The 18145-nt window shown below is 48.6% G+C and overlaps 1 protein-coding gene across 6 annotated transcripts in view; it reads left to right on the forward strand.

Moving 5' to 3' along the window:
• The window catches only part of mdn1 (midasin AAA ATPase 1), a 106832-nt gene that overhangs the window by 28483 nt on the left and 60204 nt on the right, over window positions 1–18145 (forward strand). For all 6 annotated transcript variants that reach the window (XM_080513719.1, XM_080513721.1, XM_080513720.1 and 3 more), the window contains exons 25-40: window positions 1947–2155; window positions 2769–2915; window positions 2989–3130; window positions 3208–3342; window positions 3456–3594; window positions 3679–3811; window positions 4708–4838; window positions 5710–5848; window positions 5936–6050; window positions 9727–9987; window positions 10068–10265; window positions 10451–10659; window positions 13708–13830; window positions 13903–14100; window positions 14184–14291; window positions 15226–15414. In XM_080513719.1, the coding sequence (XP_080369845.1) occupies window positions 1947–2155; window positions 2769–2915; window positions 2989–3130; window positions 3208–3342; window positions 3456–3594; window positions 3679–3811; window positions 4708–4838; window positions 5710–5848; window positions 5936–6050; window positions 9727–9987; window positions 10068–10265; window positions 10451–10659; window positions 13708–13830; window positions 13903–14100; window positions 14184–14291; window positions 15226–15414 (2576 nt within the window). The remainder of the gene's footprint in view (window positions 1–1946; window positions 2156–2768; window positions 2916–2988; window positions 3131–3207; window positions 3343–3455; window positions 3595–3678; window positions 3812–4707; window positions 4839–5709; window positions 5849–5935; window positions 6051–9726; window positions 9988–10067; window positions 10266–10450; window positions 10660–13707; window positions 13831–13902; window positions 14101–14183; window positions 14292–15225; window positions 15415–18145) is intronic.

Here is an 18145-nt window from a genome sequence, read left to right on the forward strand (position 1 = left end):
AGTGTGAAGGTTAATAAAAGGTCTAGGATGAACGATCTGTAAATATTAGTGCTGTCAATTGATTAAAAACATCTAATTAATTGCACACATTTCTGTAATTAATTGTGATTCATCACCTTGTATTTCTACTGAACACTGAAGCTTGTGATGGTTATTAATCAGGGAAATTCAGGGAAAACCATGGAATTAATCTTGACTCAACACAGACTATATTTAAATTCAAAGACTATTTTTTATAACATCCTTTTCACTTTGCATGAAACTATTTCTCTCCAAGATTAGCAAAGTATTAAAAACATTATTTAATAAACATCTAACATAAGTCTGGGTTTAGTTAGAGTGCAGGTCCACCACGTTGACAATTTGAATATTTCTAGAAACAAAGTTGTAAACTTGACATGAACACAGTGGCAATAATATACTGTAATACACACACACACACACACACACACACACACACACACACACACACACACACACACACACACACACACACACACACACACACACACACACACACACACACACACACACACACACACACACACACACACACACACACACACACACAGTATACAGGAGAACCAGGGAAAGAGAATGAGGAGAAATTAATATTTTACCTGCAAGTATTTCCTCCAGTTTTTGCAGTTTGCCAACATGGCAATCTGCTATTGAGCTGCAGAATTGCTATTGTGATCATTAAATTCAGCTTTTCAAAGTAAAGCTAATGACTCTCTTTCTCAATCAACCATCAGGGAACTTTTTATAGTCAAAAGTTTTTGCCTCAATATTACTCCACTGGGTGTTGTGCTGCTCTGGAGTCACGGTGCTGCACATGCTGCTGCTTTGGTAAGAGAGTAAAACAAACCAGAAGTAAACAAAACTGCGTTAATAACATTAAGTTTGTTTAATGAATTAAACGTTTCTAATCAATTAATTAAATGAACACGTTATTTTTGACAGCACTACTAAATATTGAAGCAAAGGATTGAGGAAGAATGAAAGTAATTTAGTACATCTTTCCTGGACATTGCATGGACGTCCTGTCTGGGCATCATCTGAACATCCAAACAACACCTGACCTCAAGATGACGTGAGGCAATGGGGGAAAAAGAAAACCTTGTGACCACACCTGGATTCAAACCGAAAATCTCTTTCATGACCGACAGCCTCCCGTCCTCTGGCCTCACAGCCTGGTCTAGACTACGTTGTTCAGTATTTAATGAATCAGTGTTTTCTAGGGCACAGTGTTGGTTTAGTCAAATGCTTTTTTAAGCTTGTCATATACAAGTGACATACTGATACATGATTGTGTGAATGGACATGATCAGGTCCGTGTTGTTGGTCCAGGGGACAGAAGTCTCCACTGTCATGAAAGACGTTTGGTCCAAGTCCAGCTGTGGTCATGACTTTCATTGTTTCCATTGCGTCACATCATGCAGAGGTCTTGTTTGGATGTTCACAAGACGTCCAGTCAGGACGTCCATGCAATGTCCAGGAAAACAGTCCAGACATCTTCCGTTCTGGCTCCACTGAAGGTTCTGTTGGAGGTATGGAGGGATTCTGAAAGACGCGATTTGGCCACTCTTTGATCTTTCACCTCAATCCTCCCACTGAGCAAGGTCAAAGATCAACAAAAGGAAAATAAATACAATGTCTTTCAAAGTAACAGATAATTATAATCCAAACAGATATTGTAAAGGATCGAGACCTTTGTGTACCAATGAAGGTCAATGGTGAAGGTCAAGACTATGGATCAATGTGCAGAAGGATCAAGGTGAATATAGACTGAAGATGACATTAGTGATTAAAGTAACTTCAAGTCTTTTATTTCAAAGGATCTAAATATAAGATTATATATAAATATAAGCTGAGATTAGGGAAAGAATTGGTGAGTAAGAGATCAATGTAAAGAATCTTGTGTCTGGTTTGTGGCTGTGCTGCAGGCGTTCTGATCGACGCCATGAGGAAGGGCTACTGGGTCATCCTGGACGAGCTGAACCTCGCCCCGACCGACGTCCTGGAGGCTCTCAACAGGCTGCTGGACGACAACAGGGAGCTGTTTGTGGCCGAGACTCAGGAAGTCATCAAGGCTCACCCCAGATTCATGCTGTTTGCCACCCAGAATCCTCCAGGGCACTACGGGGGCAGAAAGGTACCAAGGCCTCAGAGGCAAAGGAAACACTGCTGATTGAATATTGATTCTTCTTGTTGAACTATTTGGTGTGACACTTGATCATGTTGCTCTACCTCCGGAGCAAACAGGCACAACACACAAGCTTTCATATTCTGCACATACGAATGAGATTATTCACAGGAAAAGTCTATAATATGGAAAAAACTCAATCTTGTCATTGTTCTAAGGATGATCATTTTTATTATTATTAGCTTCATTCGCAAATGAGTAAATTTAGATGAGCCATTTTATTGATAAACCCTTATCAAGACGCCCAGTGTCGCTGAGCAGAATAGAGTATCGGAAACAAGTAACGAACAAAACGACGACAGCATTAAAAACACTTCAGGAACTTAGCAGCCTTTTCACTATTGTTTGAGATGAATTAAATGTGTCAAGGGGTTTAATGTTTCCAATATTGGGTGGCAGAGATTTCCAGAAGGCTGAACACACCATGTTGGTCTCTTTTTAAAATTTTAAATGTTAAACGGCTCTAATATGATACAACTTTGACTCTGGTTCTAAGAATCAAACCTGAACTGGCTTATTGTGACTTTCTAATGTTTAAACGCTTCCTCCTGTGCTCCCCCAGGTTCTCTCCAGAGCCTTCAGGAATCGCTTTGTGGAGCTGCACTTCGATGAGCTTCCCAGTGCAGAGCTGGAGACCATCCTCCACCAGAGGTGCAGCCTGCCTCCGTCCTACTGCACCAAGCTGATCCGGGTCATGCAGGACCTGCAGGTGAGTCTTGCACCGAGGGCTTCACCCGCCTGCCGCCGCAGGCCGGCCTGACCGCATTGCCTTTCCTCCCCAGTCCCTCCGCCGAAGCTCCTCCGTGTTCGCAGGCAAACATGGCTTCATCACGCTGCGAGACCTGTTCCGCTGGGCGGACCGCTACCGGCTGCAGGAGCAGACCCAGGCCTCTCAGGACTGGCTGCAGCATCTAGCGGATGATGGTGAGAGCTCCCGGTGCATCCTGGGACGTCTGCCTGCACCTGGAGCCACCGCCTGAATCTCTGACCCTCTCTGTCAGGCTACATGCTGCTAGCAGGACGTGTGAGGAAGCCGGAGGAGGAATCCATCATCGCCTCCACTCTGGAGAAGCACTTCAAGAGGACGGTGAACCCAGAGAACCTGTTCTCCCAGAAACAGGTCACCAGCCAGTTCAGTGAGTTCAACCCGTCTAGAGGGGAAGTTGATTCATATTCGGCTAATCCATGCGATGAAGAATTGATTGGTGGCTGTATGGTGATGGATAACGTGAGCTGCTGTGATGGGCAGGTCCCTTCATCGACAGTATTGCTGGAGTCCCAGAAGAGTTCCGCCATGTGGTTTGGACTCACGGCATGAGGAGGTTAGCCGTGCTGGTGGGACGAGCGCTGCACTTTGGAGAGTCTGTTCTCCTGGTAGGAGACACGGGGTAAGATTCAGAGTGACTGACCATACACACAAAGACTTGTGTATGGCTGCAGGTACTTAGCTGTTTTTCACGTTTCCTCACCAGATGTGGAAAGACGACCATCTGTCAGCTGTTTGCTGCTTTGGCCGGACAGAAATTCTTTTCGGTTAACTGTCACCTGCACATGGAGACGTCTGACTTCCTGGGAGGTCTGAGGCCCGTCAGACACACTCACCAGGTAACCAGGAGTGCAAGAGGTATTCACTGGTTCACATATAGTAAAGGGCAAAGGACACACCACTTTATTAGATGTTACTGTGGACGTACAACAGTCCGATTGATACATATCCTACGATTTTGATCAAAGCCTGCACACCCGCTCTTTGTCCAGTCAAGGTGCTTCTTGTTAATGCCTACTTTTAATATATAATGGTATTCTCCAGCTTTAAGCTGAACCAAGTTCCTCCCATGAACTCTTAAAATACCAGATCTGAATCCAGATAATTAAAGGATTCATGTTGTAGCACAGCCACTGTCCTCTACGGTGTTCCACAAGGATCTATATTTGGGCCTCTTCATTTGACCATTTATATGCTTGAGGCAGATCCTGCATTGGCATAGTCACTATGCAGATGACACACATATTTAAGTCAGGGCCCTTATAGCTTCCTACAAGTGATTTAAAACCTAGATGCAAACCAGTTTCTTTCTAAATCCCTCAAAAAGGCCAACATGATGGTCTAGGACTTATAAAGCTGCTTCAAACTACCGGAGATCTCTACCATGATGTTCTCACTTCCCCTGTGATTGAGTTTGGTCATAAAGAGCATCTATCTGAAAACCAAACTGTGAATTATTTGCTGAGGATACGTTTCAATATGCAGATGCCTGAAGACAGTTCTGTACTGCTGGAGAACATAAAATTATGAGAAGAACAAGAAAAGATGTTTGTGAAATTTGCTCCTACAGAGGAGATGGACAGTATTACTTAAATGCAATATCTCTATGGTTCAACAAACAATGAGACTTTTTGTGCAGCTTCTTGGTGTCACATTAAGTTGAGGTGTGCTGGAGCTCCCAGGACTGTCAGGTGTGGAGGTTCTCCAGGTGTAAGCTCCTCCTCTTCCTCTGTAGACGGACGGTGAAGACTGCAGGCTGTTTCAGTGGCACGACGGGCCTTTGGTGCTGGCCATGAAGGAAGGAGGCGTCTTCCTCATGGATGAGATTTCTCTGGCAGACGATTCAGTGCTGGAGAGGCTCAACAGGTATGAACACACGAGAGAAACCACCAGGTTGATCCCGTCAGCCAGCCACTGTGAAGAGCAGAAACTTGTCTCACAATCTAATGCATACTTTTAAAACTTACAGACTTGTTCAGGCTTATTGTCGTGGTTCAGTTTTTCCTCAAATTCTGTGTTTATGTATCAGATTTTAAGGACTAGAAGTCAAATCAAAAGAAGTGTCACTTAGAGAAAAATATTAGAATTCTGCAGTGTACAGCTTTTTTCCTTTTGGTGACATTTTGTGTCTCTGTCAGTCAAATCCAGTAGTAATGGAGCTTTTTCTGTTACTGTAGCAGCTTCCTGTGGTCATACAGAGACATCTAGTGGTCACTCTTGATCACTTCCATGAGCAGCCAAACAGAAATCGTGTGACCCACAGTCTGGATAATATAGTGGTTGCTTGTATTTTTTTCAATCTGTGTTAAAGATATTGGGTTGTGAACTGATGCCTTTGTCCAGAAGTTGGTTTTTGCATTGACAGTAGTGGGTTTTCTTGTTGATTTCCTTGTTTGAAGAATATAATAATATAATATTATTCCATTAATATCAGCTTGAAAAGTCCAAATCTGTATGTGTGATACATGATTGTACTCAAGTTATAAGTGTTGGCTTTTCATGTCATAGAATATATGTCAGTTATGAGAAATGATTTTTCGACTGAGTGGTTTGACAGAGGGTCTGATTGGGGCAGCTGTGGGTCAATGGGTGGTCTTCTGTCCACATGTGGAAGTGAGAGCACCGTACAGGGGAGCAGTCAACATGTTTGCTGCATCAAACACAGCGTGTCCATGAACCCTGGTGGTCAATGGCGTGAAGCGCAGACTCAATGGGGCTGTGTTGTGTTGCCACTCAGCGTTCTGGAGACGGAGAAGTCCCTGGTGCTGGCAGAGAAAGGCAGCGGGGACGATGACAATGTGGAGCTGATCCAGGCGGTGTCGGGTTTCCGGTTGGTCGCCACCATGAACCCCGGAGGAGACTTTGGGAAGAAGGAGGTACAAACATCAGCATCAGAGCCTGGAAGATCATTCCAGAGTCCTAATGTTCCACTCTGGGCTCATCGTGTGTTCTTTCTTGTTCAGCTCTCTCCGGCCCTCAGGAACCGCTTCACAGAGATCTGGTGTCCTCAGAGTACGAGCCGCTGTGACCTCGTACAGATCATCCAACACAACCTGCGGTCTGGCCTCTCACTCGACGGTAAAGCATCATTTGCAGTCACACCTCCTTCAGCCGCAGTTCCATTGTGCAGTACGTGGCGGAGCGGGAGGCTGTGGTTCAACAAAGCGCACCCAGGACCAACTGTCATGTGGTCTCGCCTCAGAAATGATGGTTCAAATGTACACGGGGTTGTGAAGGATGCAGAAGTGACAGGCGATCAGAGGCCTCATCCTGAGGCAACTCCGATCAGCGCCGTTGTCCTCGGCGAGCTGGTGTTTTCACCCGGCGACGTCTGGCAGCAGAGCGTCCACCTCGCTGTACAAACAACCACATTGATGTTGCTTTGTGGCGTTTTGAGCATAAAATACGTTCAAACAGCAGACGTGTCATGAACAGTTGGTTAGCCGCAATGCTAACTTCCCGAGCAGAGCAGCCGGCAGAGAAACATTTGTGTCGTCATTTCGGTAACGGGGAGGCCCAGACGAGGCTTCATGGACCGGAAATGTCTAGTTTTGCCCTCATCCCACGGGCTCGCCACCGTTAATGTGTCGTAGTCTGTAGAAATGTATACTAGTCTTGGACTGGTGTTAAGATCGAGCCCGGGGCTCCGCAGTGCAGGGTCCCTCAACGGAGAGGGGATGGAACATCACAGAGGGTACGGAAAAAACCGTGACCACCGGCTTCACGGTTTCATCCGTACCATCCGCAATGTTGTCGGTGGGACCACGAGGAAACCTGTCAAATCTCCTGCGGGAAACAAATTTGAATATTAGTCAAAGACATCACAAGTAAACACAAAATGCAGTTTGTAAATGGAGCTTTTCTTTATGAAAGGAGGAAATAAAGGCCAAACCTACATGGTCCTGAGTGAACAAGTGATTCCCCCTAACCATCATAACTGGCTGGACACCCTCACCTGTAACAAGTGAAACTCTAAATGACTGTTTCAGCGCTGTGGAGGAATTGTGGCCACTCATCTTGGCAGAATCATTGTAATTCAGCCACATTGGGGGGGTTTTCAAGCAGGGACCACATTTTGAAGGTCAGCATCTCAATGGGATTGAGGTCAGGACTTTGACGAGGCCACTCCAAAACTTTATTTCATATTTGAGATCCGGACTTGCTGGTGTGTTTTGAACCACACAAAACCCAAAAGGTCCCGGGGCTCAGTGTTACGGGCGACGCCCTCCTGAGCTGGGCACAGTTGTTCCAGCTGTGTGGCTGAGAACCTGCAGTGTTTTGACTGGCGCATGGGAGCTCCGCCCACACCAGGGTTCTGGGTCAGGGATGGAATGTTAACCTGGCTGGCTTTTTCAGCGAAATCCAGGTTAACAGACTGTCCGAAGCCACGAAGGCACGGTGACGTGCGTCGACAGCGGATTGCTCCATGACACAGTCAATTTAGCCACGAAATCCGGATTCAATAGGAGGCTGTTTCTTACCCTCACTGGCTCAGTGGGCTTTAAAAAAAAGATCTGAAAACCGCAATGGCTTTTGTGTAGGGGTAGGGGTCGGACACTCGCCCTCCAGCCTGTTCACTGCCTGGCCAATCAGAGCGAGGAGTGTGTTGTCAATGACACTCTAGTACAGTGTTCTTCAACCACTGCTCCGCGGCTCACTGGTGTTCCAGAGATCTAGTCAGCTGAGCCGTGGGAAATTATCACATTACACATTCTTTCTAAAAAAACATTTACCCTCACAGCCGCTGTCAGCTGAGAGAGCAGTGTGTTGAAGAGTAATCATGTATAAATACTGTGGCGAGCATCGCGGAAGAATTGCTCTGTGTTGAGATTCTTTTCTGCCAGCTGATCACTAGAGGCTTTTATTTTGACATGAACTCACCCAACCGGAACTTCATAACAGGACAAGACTCCACACAACACATTTCTCACTCCTGGTTGATCACCAACATCCAACAAACCAAACTAGAGGAAATAATGAACGATCTGAACCGAGGAACAAAAACACAACACAAGCACAAACCAACACACAACAAGCCCAACAATAACCCTCAATAACCTCCGGCAACACATAACCTGAACTCCCATCATGCTCTGCAGCGACCAACTCCCTGATGCTACAATACTCTTCACCACTAGAGGGCAGCACAGAACTTTGCCGGTGAAATGTAAAGTGACAGACGTCAGTGTGGTTCATCTCCACCTCCTGCTACCATCTTGTATCAAAGTACTGTGTCAGTGACAGTGATGGAGAAGTTTTTGAAAACCAGGATCTCAGCTCTTCATCCATCAGGTCCAGGTTTCACACTGAGGGAGTCACTATTAAAAAAAGTCCTTGCTTTCTGGATTTACTGGATTCCTGTTGATCAAACTTTGATGAGAAAGACTTTATATTGTTAATAGAGGCCACAGAGTTTAACATTTTAACATTTTCGTGTGGTGGTGAGCCTCCAGATTGTTCCAAAGAAAAAAAGTGTGTCTTGGCTCAGAAAGGTAGAAAAGCACTGGTCTAGCAGACGGGACAAGCCTTGTGCTGATCCTTATCAACCAGGGAGAAGCCGCACCACTGTGGTGGTGCTCATGGCACCACACCAAGCCGAGCGTGGCGTGAATGATCAGTCCATGGGCAGTGACTGAGCTGCAGTGTGTGGCAGTGTGTTAACACCAACAAGGGCTGTCACGCTCATTTGGGTAGCAGTAGTGAAATGGGAGCGAGCTAACCGGTGGTTGTTTCCAGGTGAGAGCATAAGAAATGAGTTCTGACTGTCATGTCGCTGGATTCTATGTTGCAGATCCTCGTCTTTGACTAAAATGACAGTTTGTTTGATGAGCTGAAATGTTTAAGTGTGACAAACATGCAAAAACAAAAGAAATCAGGATGTAGGCAAACACTTTTTTACACCACATTTATTAAACCACTGAAAAAGTGATGAAAATCTTTCACAAAGGTCAAAGGGCATTGTGATGTGTAACTCTGCTCTACATGCTTCAATCTAAAACTACTAAAGTTTAACATGTTCGATCGCAATTCTCCCCTGATAAATTCCACCAATCAATATACATTAACAGCGATAGCGCCACCTAGTGGATGGACAGGAAGTGCTGCATAACGAGCCAGTACCCCCCCCAGGTCTGAAACGTTGTGTGTCTGCTCACGGTCGGCCCTGATCACGTCCAGAGGTCCAAACACAGCGTCATGCACAGCACCACTGGGGGGCGCTTCCAGTCCCCGGACCTGTTCACTGCTGGTTTCTATTGATCGTGACCTGCCCCCCCCCCCCCCCCCCGGCTGCTCTCAGGTGGAGACGTTGCAGTTGATGCTGGTTTCTATTGATCGTGACCTGTCCCCCCCCCCCCCCCCGGCTGCTCTCAGGTGGAGACGTTGCAGAGTTGATGCTGGTTTCTATTGATCGTGACCTGTCCCCCCCCCCCCCCCCCGGCTGCTCTCAGGTGGAGACGTTGCAGAGTTGATGCTGGTTTCTATTGATCGTGACCTGTCCCCCCCCCCCCCCCCCCCCCGGCTGCTCTCAGGTGGAGACGTTGCAGAGTTGATGCTGGTTTCTATTGATCGTGACCTGTCCCCCCCCCCCCCCCGGCTGCTCTCAGGTGGAGACGTTGCAGAGTTGATGCTGGTTTCTATTGATCGTGACCTGTCACCCCCCCCCCCCCGGCTGCTCTCAGGTGGAGACGTTGCAGAGTTGATGCTGGTTTCTATTGATCGTGACCTGTCTCCCCCCCCCCCCGGCTGCTCTCAGGTGGAGACGTTGCAGAGTTGATGCTGGACTTCATTGATTGGCTGACCCGCCAGGACTTCGGCCGGCGCTGCATCCTGAGCGTCCGAGACATCCTGTCCTGGGTCCACTTCCTGAATGTGGTGTGTGAGCGGGACGAGGACGGCTTCATGACCATGGGGTCCCTGGAGGACGAGGAGGAGGCGGAGTGGGACCTCCGGCTGGACACCGTCACCGCCTTCATCCACGCTGCCTGCCTGGTGTACGTGGACGGGATCGGATCAGGTGACTTGTCTGTCCGTGTGCCGTGAGCGTCGGTCCTCTCTGTGAGGGACCGGGTCAACTCTTCCCTCTTCGTTGGGCAGGAACCACGGCGTCCTGCGCCAGCGGCGCCATGCAGGCTCGCCGCCTCAGCCTGGGCTTCCTGCAGCAGCGGCTCAGCAGCATGACCCGCCTGGACCAGGAGATGCTGGACGCTCTGAGGGTGTACGACAGCAGCCTGGGCCGGGAGCCGCAGTGGGGAGACGACTTCTTTGGCATCGACCCCTTCTACATCGCACTGGGTACTGACTCGGAATGTTGTCAATACATCAGGACAGACTGTAGTTTGTCCTTTTTGTGCACTCACACGAAGCACACGAGTGATTTCTCCAGGTCAATCGGGGCTGTTCCACTGTGAATGAACCTCCTAACACTTGTGTAGCGGACTTGTGAAGGTGCTCTGGTGTGTGTGGTGTGGTCCATCCAGGCCCTCAGACGGAGAGCCGCAGTCTGTCTGAATACGCCATGGCCGCCGGCACCACGGCCATGAACGCCCAGCGCCTGCTGCGGGCGCTCAAGCTGCAGAGGCCGGTGCTGCTGGAGGGCTCGCCTGGCGTGGGGAAGACCAGCTTGGTGGCGGCGCTGGCCAAAGCTTCCGGGAACCACCTGGTCCGGATCAACTTGTCGGAGCAAACGGTGAGTCTCTGGAGCGATTGGGAAGCTCCTACCTTCTGACACGACTGGCGCTGGGGGTTGACCCTCTGTGGCGCTGGGGGTTGACCCTCTGAGGGGCTGGGGGTTGACCCTCTGTGGCGCTGGGGGTTGACCCTCTGAGACGCTGGGGGTTGACCCTCTGAGGCGCTGGGGGTTGACGCTCTGAGGCGCTGGGGGTTGACCCTCTGTGGCGCTGGGGGTTGACGCTCTGTGGCGCTGGGGGTTGACGCTCTGAGGCGCTGGGGGTTGACCCTCTGAGGCGCTGGGGGTTGACGCTCTGAGGCGCTGGGGGTTGACCCTCTGTGGCGCTGGGGGTTGACCCTCTGAGGCGCTGGGGGTTGACCCTCTGAGGCGCTGGGGGTTGACCCTCTGAGGCGCTGGGGGTTGACCCTCTGTGGCGCTGGGGGTTGACCCTCTGTGGCGCTGGGGGTTGACGCTCTGTGGCGCTGGGGGTTGACGCTCTGAGGCGCTGGGGGTTGACCCTCTGAGGCGCTGGGGGTTGACGCTCTGAGGCGCTGGGGGTTGACCCTCTGTGGCGCTGGGGGTTGACCCTCTGAGGCGCTGGGGGTTGACCCTCTGTGGCGCTGGGGGTTGACCCTCTGTGGCGCTGGGGGTTGACCCTCTGTGGCGCTGGGGGTTGACCCTCTGAGGCGCTGGGGGTTGACCCTCTGAGGCGCTGGGGGCTGACGCTCTGAGGCGCTGGGGGTTGACCCTCTGTGGCGCTGGGGGTTGACCCTCTGTGGCGCTGGGGGTTGACCCTCTGTGGCGCTGGGGGTTGACCCTCTGAGGCGCTGGGGGTTGACCCTCTGTGGCGCTGGGGGTTGACCCTCGGACTCTTTCTGTCAATACGATTGATTGTTGATCATTCACACACCTAATAGATCTTTATTTAAAAAAATTTTTTATTTGGAAATGGCAATTCCACATGGTTATACATATAGTGGAGAAATACAGATAGAAAAGGATTTGCTCTATTTTTTTCGTGCATTTTTAACTCACTTCAGCTTCACATTCACCAACTCTTTGTTTCACAATAGCTGTCAAAGAATTACTGGGGGATGGATGGATGGATGGATGGATGGATGGATGGATGGATAAAATCTGACAACCCAAACTATTTACAAATGTGGGGACCTTGCAGTTTGGGAAGAAACAAAAACCTTCTACTTTTAGAAAACGTTTAAACAATTCAGAGAAGTCATAGACAATCTGTTCTCATTGGGTTAATGTACTTGATCCATTTATTCCAAATACAATAATACTTATTTTTTCTTTGTTTGCATTATGTAGGTTCACTTGTCTATTTTGAATACTTGCAGAATCATGTCACTCCGACCTTGCAGAGGAGCTGAAGTCAGCCACTTTCTGCTCATAGGTTCCTTGCTGCTGCCAGAAGGGCCTGCAGGTTCTTTATCACTTCTCTGTTCTGGATTATTGGCATTTCCCAAATGTATACTTTCAAAGATAAATGGTAGTTCAGTCTCAAACACAGAGTTTAGAGTCTATGAAGCTGTTGGTCCTATCAACATGTTTTTAATCTAGGCCCGGCCCAGAATCCATGGTAATGGTTAGCTTCATGTAGCACCACTGGCAGGGATCTGGAAGAACCTCAACATTCTTCCAACAATGGTCTCGTCAGGATAAGGAATTAGTTGAAGACCACTGAAACGACCACATTTCTCCCCAATTCTGTTTTATTTGCAGTGTTTTGTGTTTGTCGGTAGTAAGACAAGCGTTATATATTCTGGAAGTAATTTTTTGTGACAATACACTGTGTGCTGCTTTCAGTATTTTATAATATGCCATGCCAGTCTGTCAAAAATTAGAAGCTTTCATTTTGAAGTAAAGCTATGTCTTACTTGGAAAACAAAGTACTTTATTCCCAAGTCATGTTTGTTCTGAAGGTCCTGGAAACTGAGAAAGAGATTAGTTCTAGTAAATGACAAGTATGTTGTAAGGTCCTTTTCTATCCACGACTTAAAGGTGGAATCTACTTGATTAGGAGGGAAATTGGAATCAAATGTATACCATCTAAATAAATGTCTGCGTTTTTGTTTAGTCAATTAACTTCCAACACGAACGGGTCTGTGAGATCACATTAACTTTATCCATGATGTTGGTTTTGAATACAGAGATTGAATCACCTTTACACAATTACTTTGAAATGCCAGTTTATTCATTACTTTGTATAGAAACAGCCGTCTTACAGAATCAAAGGCCTTTTCTGCATCAAGGCAGCAGTTTTCTCCCGTGTTGCCTGATCAACAATATGGAAAGTCCTTTTGTTGTCCATTGTCTGTCTCTGTTTTACAAATCCTGTCTGGTCCACACTGCTTTTTGTCTTGATTTTCTTTTGGAACAACTGAAATTGTAGCTTCAGGCCTGGGGGGGGGGGGGGCATCTCACCCATCTGTAAGACCCAATTCAAAGTCTTCATGACCTACAACAAAACACTATTAATTCTATTCAAAATGTTTTAACGAAGTCAATGTTTAAAATCAATTAATTAAATTAACACATTATTTTTTACAGCACTAAAATATCTATATATATATATATATACATATTTATTAATTTTTATTTTTTGCTGCATGAGATCTAGAATTTAGAAGCAGTTTTCCATTGTTTTCACGCTTTTCATCGTAACATCATTCTGACTAATATTGGGCCCAGAGTCCATGCTCTCCGTCAAGCGGTTCTCCCCCAAGAGAACAGGCTGCAAGAACAATGGGAAGGTAATAAAAGCGAATCTATTTGGTCTGCATGGAGGTTCAGGCAGGCTGGGTGGAGGGACCCGGTCCAAACAATGAACACAGTCCGTCTCCTGGTTCTGTCAGCGTTCGGCGGCCAAGTCAGTGACGTGTCACAGTTTGGAGTGTCCGAATGAAGTGTCTCTGGCTTGACTCGCTTGACGCTGGTAAAAGAAGCAGTTCATTAAAGAAGTGGCCCTGAACTGGCTCCTGGTTCCTCCTGGTCCGCTCACGCCTCGGGCCAGCTCTGCTCTGACTGACACGTTGGGCTTCCTTGCAGGACGTCACCGACCTGTTCGGGACCGACCTTCCGGTAGAGGGGGGTAAGGGTGGAGAGTTTGCGTGGCGGGACGGCCCCCTGCTTGCTGCTCTGAAGGCGGGCCACTGGGTGGTCCTGGATGAGGTACGAGACACTCTTCAAACATTCCCACCACTACCTTCAGGCTTCAATCTGCTTTAACGTGTGGTCCCGCAGCTGAACCTGGCCTCTCAGTCGGTGCTGGAAGGTCTGAACGCCTGCTTTGACCACCGAGCCGAGATCTTCATCCCTGAACTGGGGATGAGCTTCCAAGTTCAACAGGAAAAGACCAAAATCTTCGGCTGCCAGAACCCCTTCACTCAGGGAGGAGGACGCAAAGGACTGCCGAAATCCTTCCTCAACAGGTTCACTCAGGTCAGGAAGTGAAGAACATGCAACAAACTGATTCTCTTCTGGTCTCCGGCCATAAACGTGTCAATATGTTCCTGTCTTTGCAGGTTTTTGTGGACCAGCTCACCAGTAAGGACATGGAGTTTATTGGAGACTCAATTTTTCCAATCATTGATAAGGAGATTTTGGCCAAAATGGTGGAGTTTAGTAACAAGGTGAGATTTCTCATGTATATTCATCTTTATCTCATGTTTCCTTTGAGCATCTGTGTGAACCAGGCTGAGCTGGTTTACACCAGCCTGCTCCAAAACGCACAGTGGCATAAACACATTGGTCAGAAAAGAACCAAGTTCAAGAAAATCTAAAAAAGTGTAAAGGTAAAGTTTAGCAGCGTGTGGATTCATGTGACTCTTCCAGTCTTTTAAGAAATGCATATACATGAAAAAGAAATTCTGAAATACAAGTGAAAAGGCCTTTTTGCTGTATTTCCGGGAGAGTCCGGGAAGCAAACTGCTTGTATTGATCTTCTATTAAAAGAATGAATTGGAGAAAAGCAGAGAATGCACATATTGGCACTCATATTAACACCTCAAGGCGATTTGGAGTCACCAATTAACCTCCCATGCATGTTTTTGGACCGTGTGAGTGAACTGGGCCACCCAGAATGAAGACAATTACAGAATCCACACAGAAAAGCCTCAGCCGGTGTTTGAACCCAGCGTCCTCACCGTCAGGCCAAAGCGCTAACCACTGCACCACCGGGCCGTCCAGAAACTGTTACCCTGAAGAAGAAAACAAAAAGCAATTAGTAGTAATTTTTCATTTTCGTTTCATCATGTTTATGAAATATACAAACACATTAATATTATATAATAACATGATATTGGGATGGCTATGGCTTGGTTGATAGAGTGGTCGGCTCTCAATCCCAAGGTTGCAGGTTTTGAGGTCAAAGGTGAACTCAGTGTTCTGAACTGACTGGGTGAGCATCTTGGCTTGAAACAGGACCAGCCCAGGTTGACCACCAGGCGTCCATGGTCTTAACTGAACTGTACAGGCTTTTAGTTTACTCACAACAGAAAGCAACTTGTTTCCCCTGTGAAGCTGCTGATGACCTTACAAGTGAAGAAAGGTTGTGCATCTCTGCAGCTCGTCCAGGAGGTGTGTGTGGAGAGGCGCTGGGGGCAGAAAGGAAGCCCCTGGGAGTTCAACCTGCGGGACCTGTTCCGCTGGTGTCAGCTGATGCAGGCCGACCAGTCGCCGGGATTCTTTAACCCGGGACAACATGTGGCCCTGTTGTATGCAGACCGGATGAGGATAGAGGCGGACAAGGCTCAGGTAAAGGCTTTGACTGTCTTCAACAACATAATCAGGGCCATAAAACGAAGGGTTAAGAATGTAACTATGGTTCCGTGAGTCCTGAATGACTGCTCTAGGCAGTGCTTTAAGCACTGAATGTTCCTCTTCGTGCATGCGCAGTGCAAGTATGTATGCCAACAATGTCACCTGTGACCCCTGGATAACCCGGCCGAAGGTTATACCTTCAGGTGTCACTCCAGGGCACTTTCCTACAGAATCTCCTCGTGATCACACAGGGCTTCTGACTGACAAAGAGCTCTGGCGGACATTCGGGATTCATAGAACCGTAGTTACATTCGTAACTCTTCTATTACATCCCTGCTGACCGCCAGAGGCGGTGCTTTAAGCACTGAATGACTCATAGCAGAAAGGTCACGGAGAGTCCTGCTTACCACACTTCAGGGTGTAGGGTCAGAGGACTCTGGCTGGAACACGGCCAATGGATATAGTCCAACCGCATTCACCCTGGAGAAAGTGCCCGGAGATGACCATGAGGCCGCGGTACAGATGTCCTCCAGAGGTACTCCCCTCAGGGCAGCCCATGACGTAACAAAACTCCTGGCAGAGTGGCCCCGCATACCAGATGGGAGGGGGAAGTTACTTGCCCAATATGCATGGGCAATTACGTCGACAATCCAGTGAGATGTGGTGTCTGGAGACGGAACAAGCCCTGTTAGGACCAGCAGAGAGAGCTGACACACTCCATTAAACTGGTTCCCTTCCTCCCTCTCTGCAATCCTGTAAATCCATCCCTTTCCCCCGCCACCTCAGGTGGGTTCCAGGGATCTGTCCTGGGGCCCCTCCGCTTCATTATCTACCTCCTTCCCCTCCTATCTTCTGCACATTTAAAATACAATTCCACTGCTATGCAGATGACACCCAGCTCTATCTCACCACTAAACCCTCATCCCCCCTCCCACCCTCCTCCCTCACTGATTGTATTTCTGAAATAAAATCTTGGTTCACCCTCAATTTTCTTAAATTACACTGCAATAAAACTCAAATCCTTCTTATTGGCACCAAGTCAACTTCATCCAAATCCCGCAGCTTCTCCATCAATATTGACAACCCCCTCCATTTCACCCTCCCCCCAGGTCAAGAGTCTGGGTGTCATCCTTGAAAGCACTCTATCATTTCAATCTCACATCAATAACATTACCCGGTCTGCCTACTTAAATCTATGAACCATCAACCGCCTCCGCCCCTCCCCCACCCCCCACATCGCTGCCATTCTAGTCCAAAACCTGGTCACTTCCCGTCTGGATTACTGCAGCTCTCTCGTCTTTGGCCTCCCCCACAAACCCCTCCATAAACTACAATCTGTCCGGTAGCATAGGCTAGCGCCTGCGCTTTCTGCTGTGGCTCCCCGCCACTCTGGTGGTTGGGCAGAAGGTGCGGTGTGGGGACGGGCAGATGCTCGGAGCACTCAGAGCAGCCTCCATGTTCTGGCGCGGGACTGCAGGATGGCGATCAGCGCAGTCAACACCGGAGTGGCTGCTCCGGTGTCCCGGGTGCAGCGAGAGACTGGAGCAAGCCTTACTGTCCCTTCAACAGGACTGGAACCACTTCAGATTATCCTCTGAATGGAGAATAGCGAAGGCTGTGGGGGTGGACCAGCACCTGGAGAAGGTGCTTTCAGGTGCTGCTGTGGGTCCAGGCACCTAATAGCCCCTGAACTCTGATCTGAGGAGTGGGAGCCCTGCTCAGACATCCGGGGTCCCACATCTCCCAAAAGCTCTCCATAATCACAGAAATGTGAAAATTCCTCTGGCAGCAGCGGCAGCATTAGGGCGAGAGTGATGCATCAGCTACCAGGGGGACAACCGGCTGACTGGCAGCCAGTCGGGATCTCCTCCGGACCAATTCAGCAGACGGCTGCTCGACTTTAGACGACAACCCTCTCTGGTCAGACGTGGCTTACTTCCTGGAGGGGGCCGCTGCCGTAGCCTCTGCCCGCTGCTTAGAGCGTGTCTGACGGGCCGGGGGTGGCTGGCTTGATGGGGGGAGGTCGACTTCAGCTACTGGGCTTTCTATCCCCGCTAACCTGGCAACCCTTTCTGCCCGAGACACGTAGCTGTAGTTCATGCACAGTCTGCCTGACAGCGCCTCTCGGAGGTGCTCAGGACTAACGCATACAGGCCATAGGTCGTACCCATCCTCTGGCTGTAAAGAAGCACCATCAGATGATGTGCAGATATGAGAGCCAGCCATTGTAGTTGCACAAAGAAAACAGCCCTTATCTCAGCTAACACAGCTGTTCTTTGCTCAGCAGAGGGAAGGGGTGCGTACACTGCCTGTGGTCCTCACCCCAAATAAGCTTATCAACAGAGGATGATGGCAACTCGCGGTCGGTGAAGCTAATGTAAACAAAACCACGCTAAACTCGCTCACATGCACGCGACTCACCAGCAAACAAATTCAGCCGGCTAACGTAACTGTGAGGAGGAGGCTGCACAACGCATTCGTTCTATTTGACTTGTTAAAGAGGCTATTAACCTTGTCCAGCGGGATCAAACATGAACCACATGCTGGGGGGAGGCAGCGCTCACCTGGCCATTGCCAGTAGAGGTTGCTACCTGGTGAAACTATCTCTATCCAAAACACAGCCACAGCTCCTGGAAGGCAAACGCTGAAGGTAGAACCTTCCTCCTGGTCGTCCGGGGGCCACAGGGGACATTGATGATATACATACCTGCACTGCGTCTGTGTG

This window comes from Blennius ocellaris, assembly GCF_963422515.1.
Source record: "Blennius ocellaris genome assembly, chromosome: 18".
In the NCBI taxonomy this organism is placed as follows: Eukaryota; Metazoa; Chordata; class Actinopteri; order Blenniiformes; family Blenniidae; genus Blennius; species Blennius ocellaris.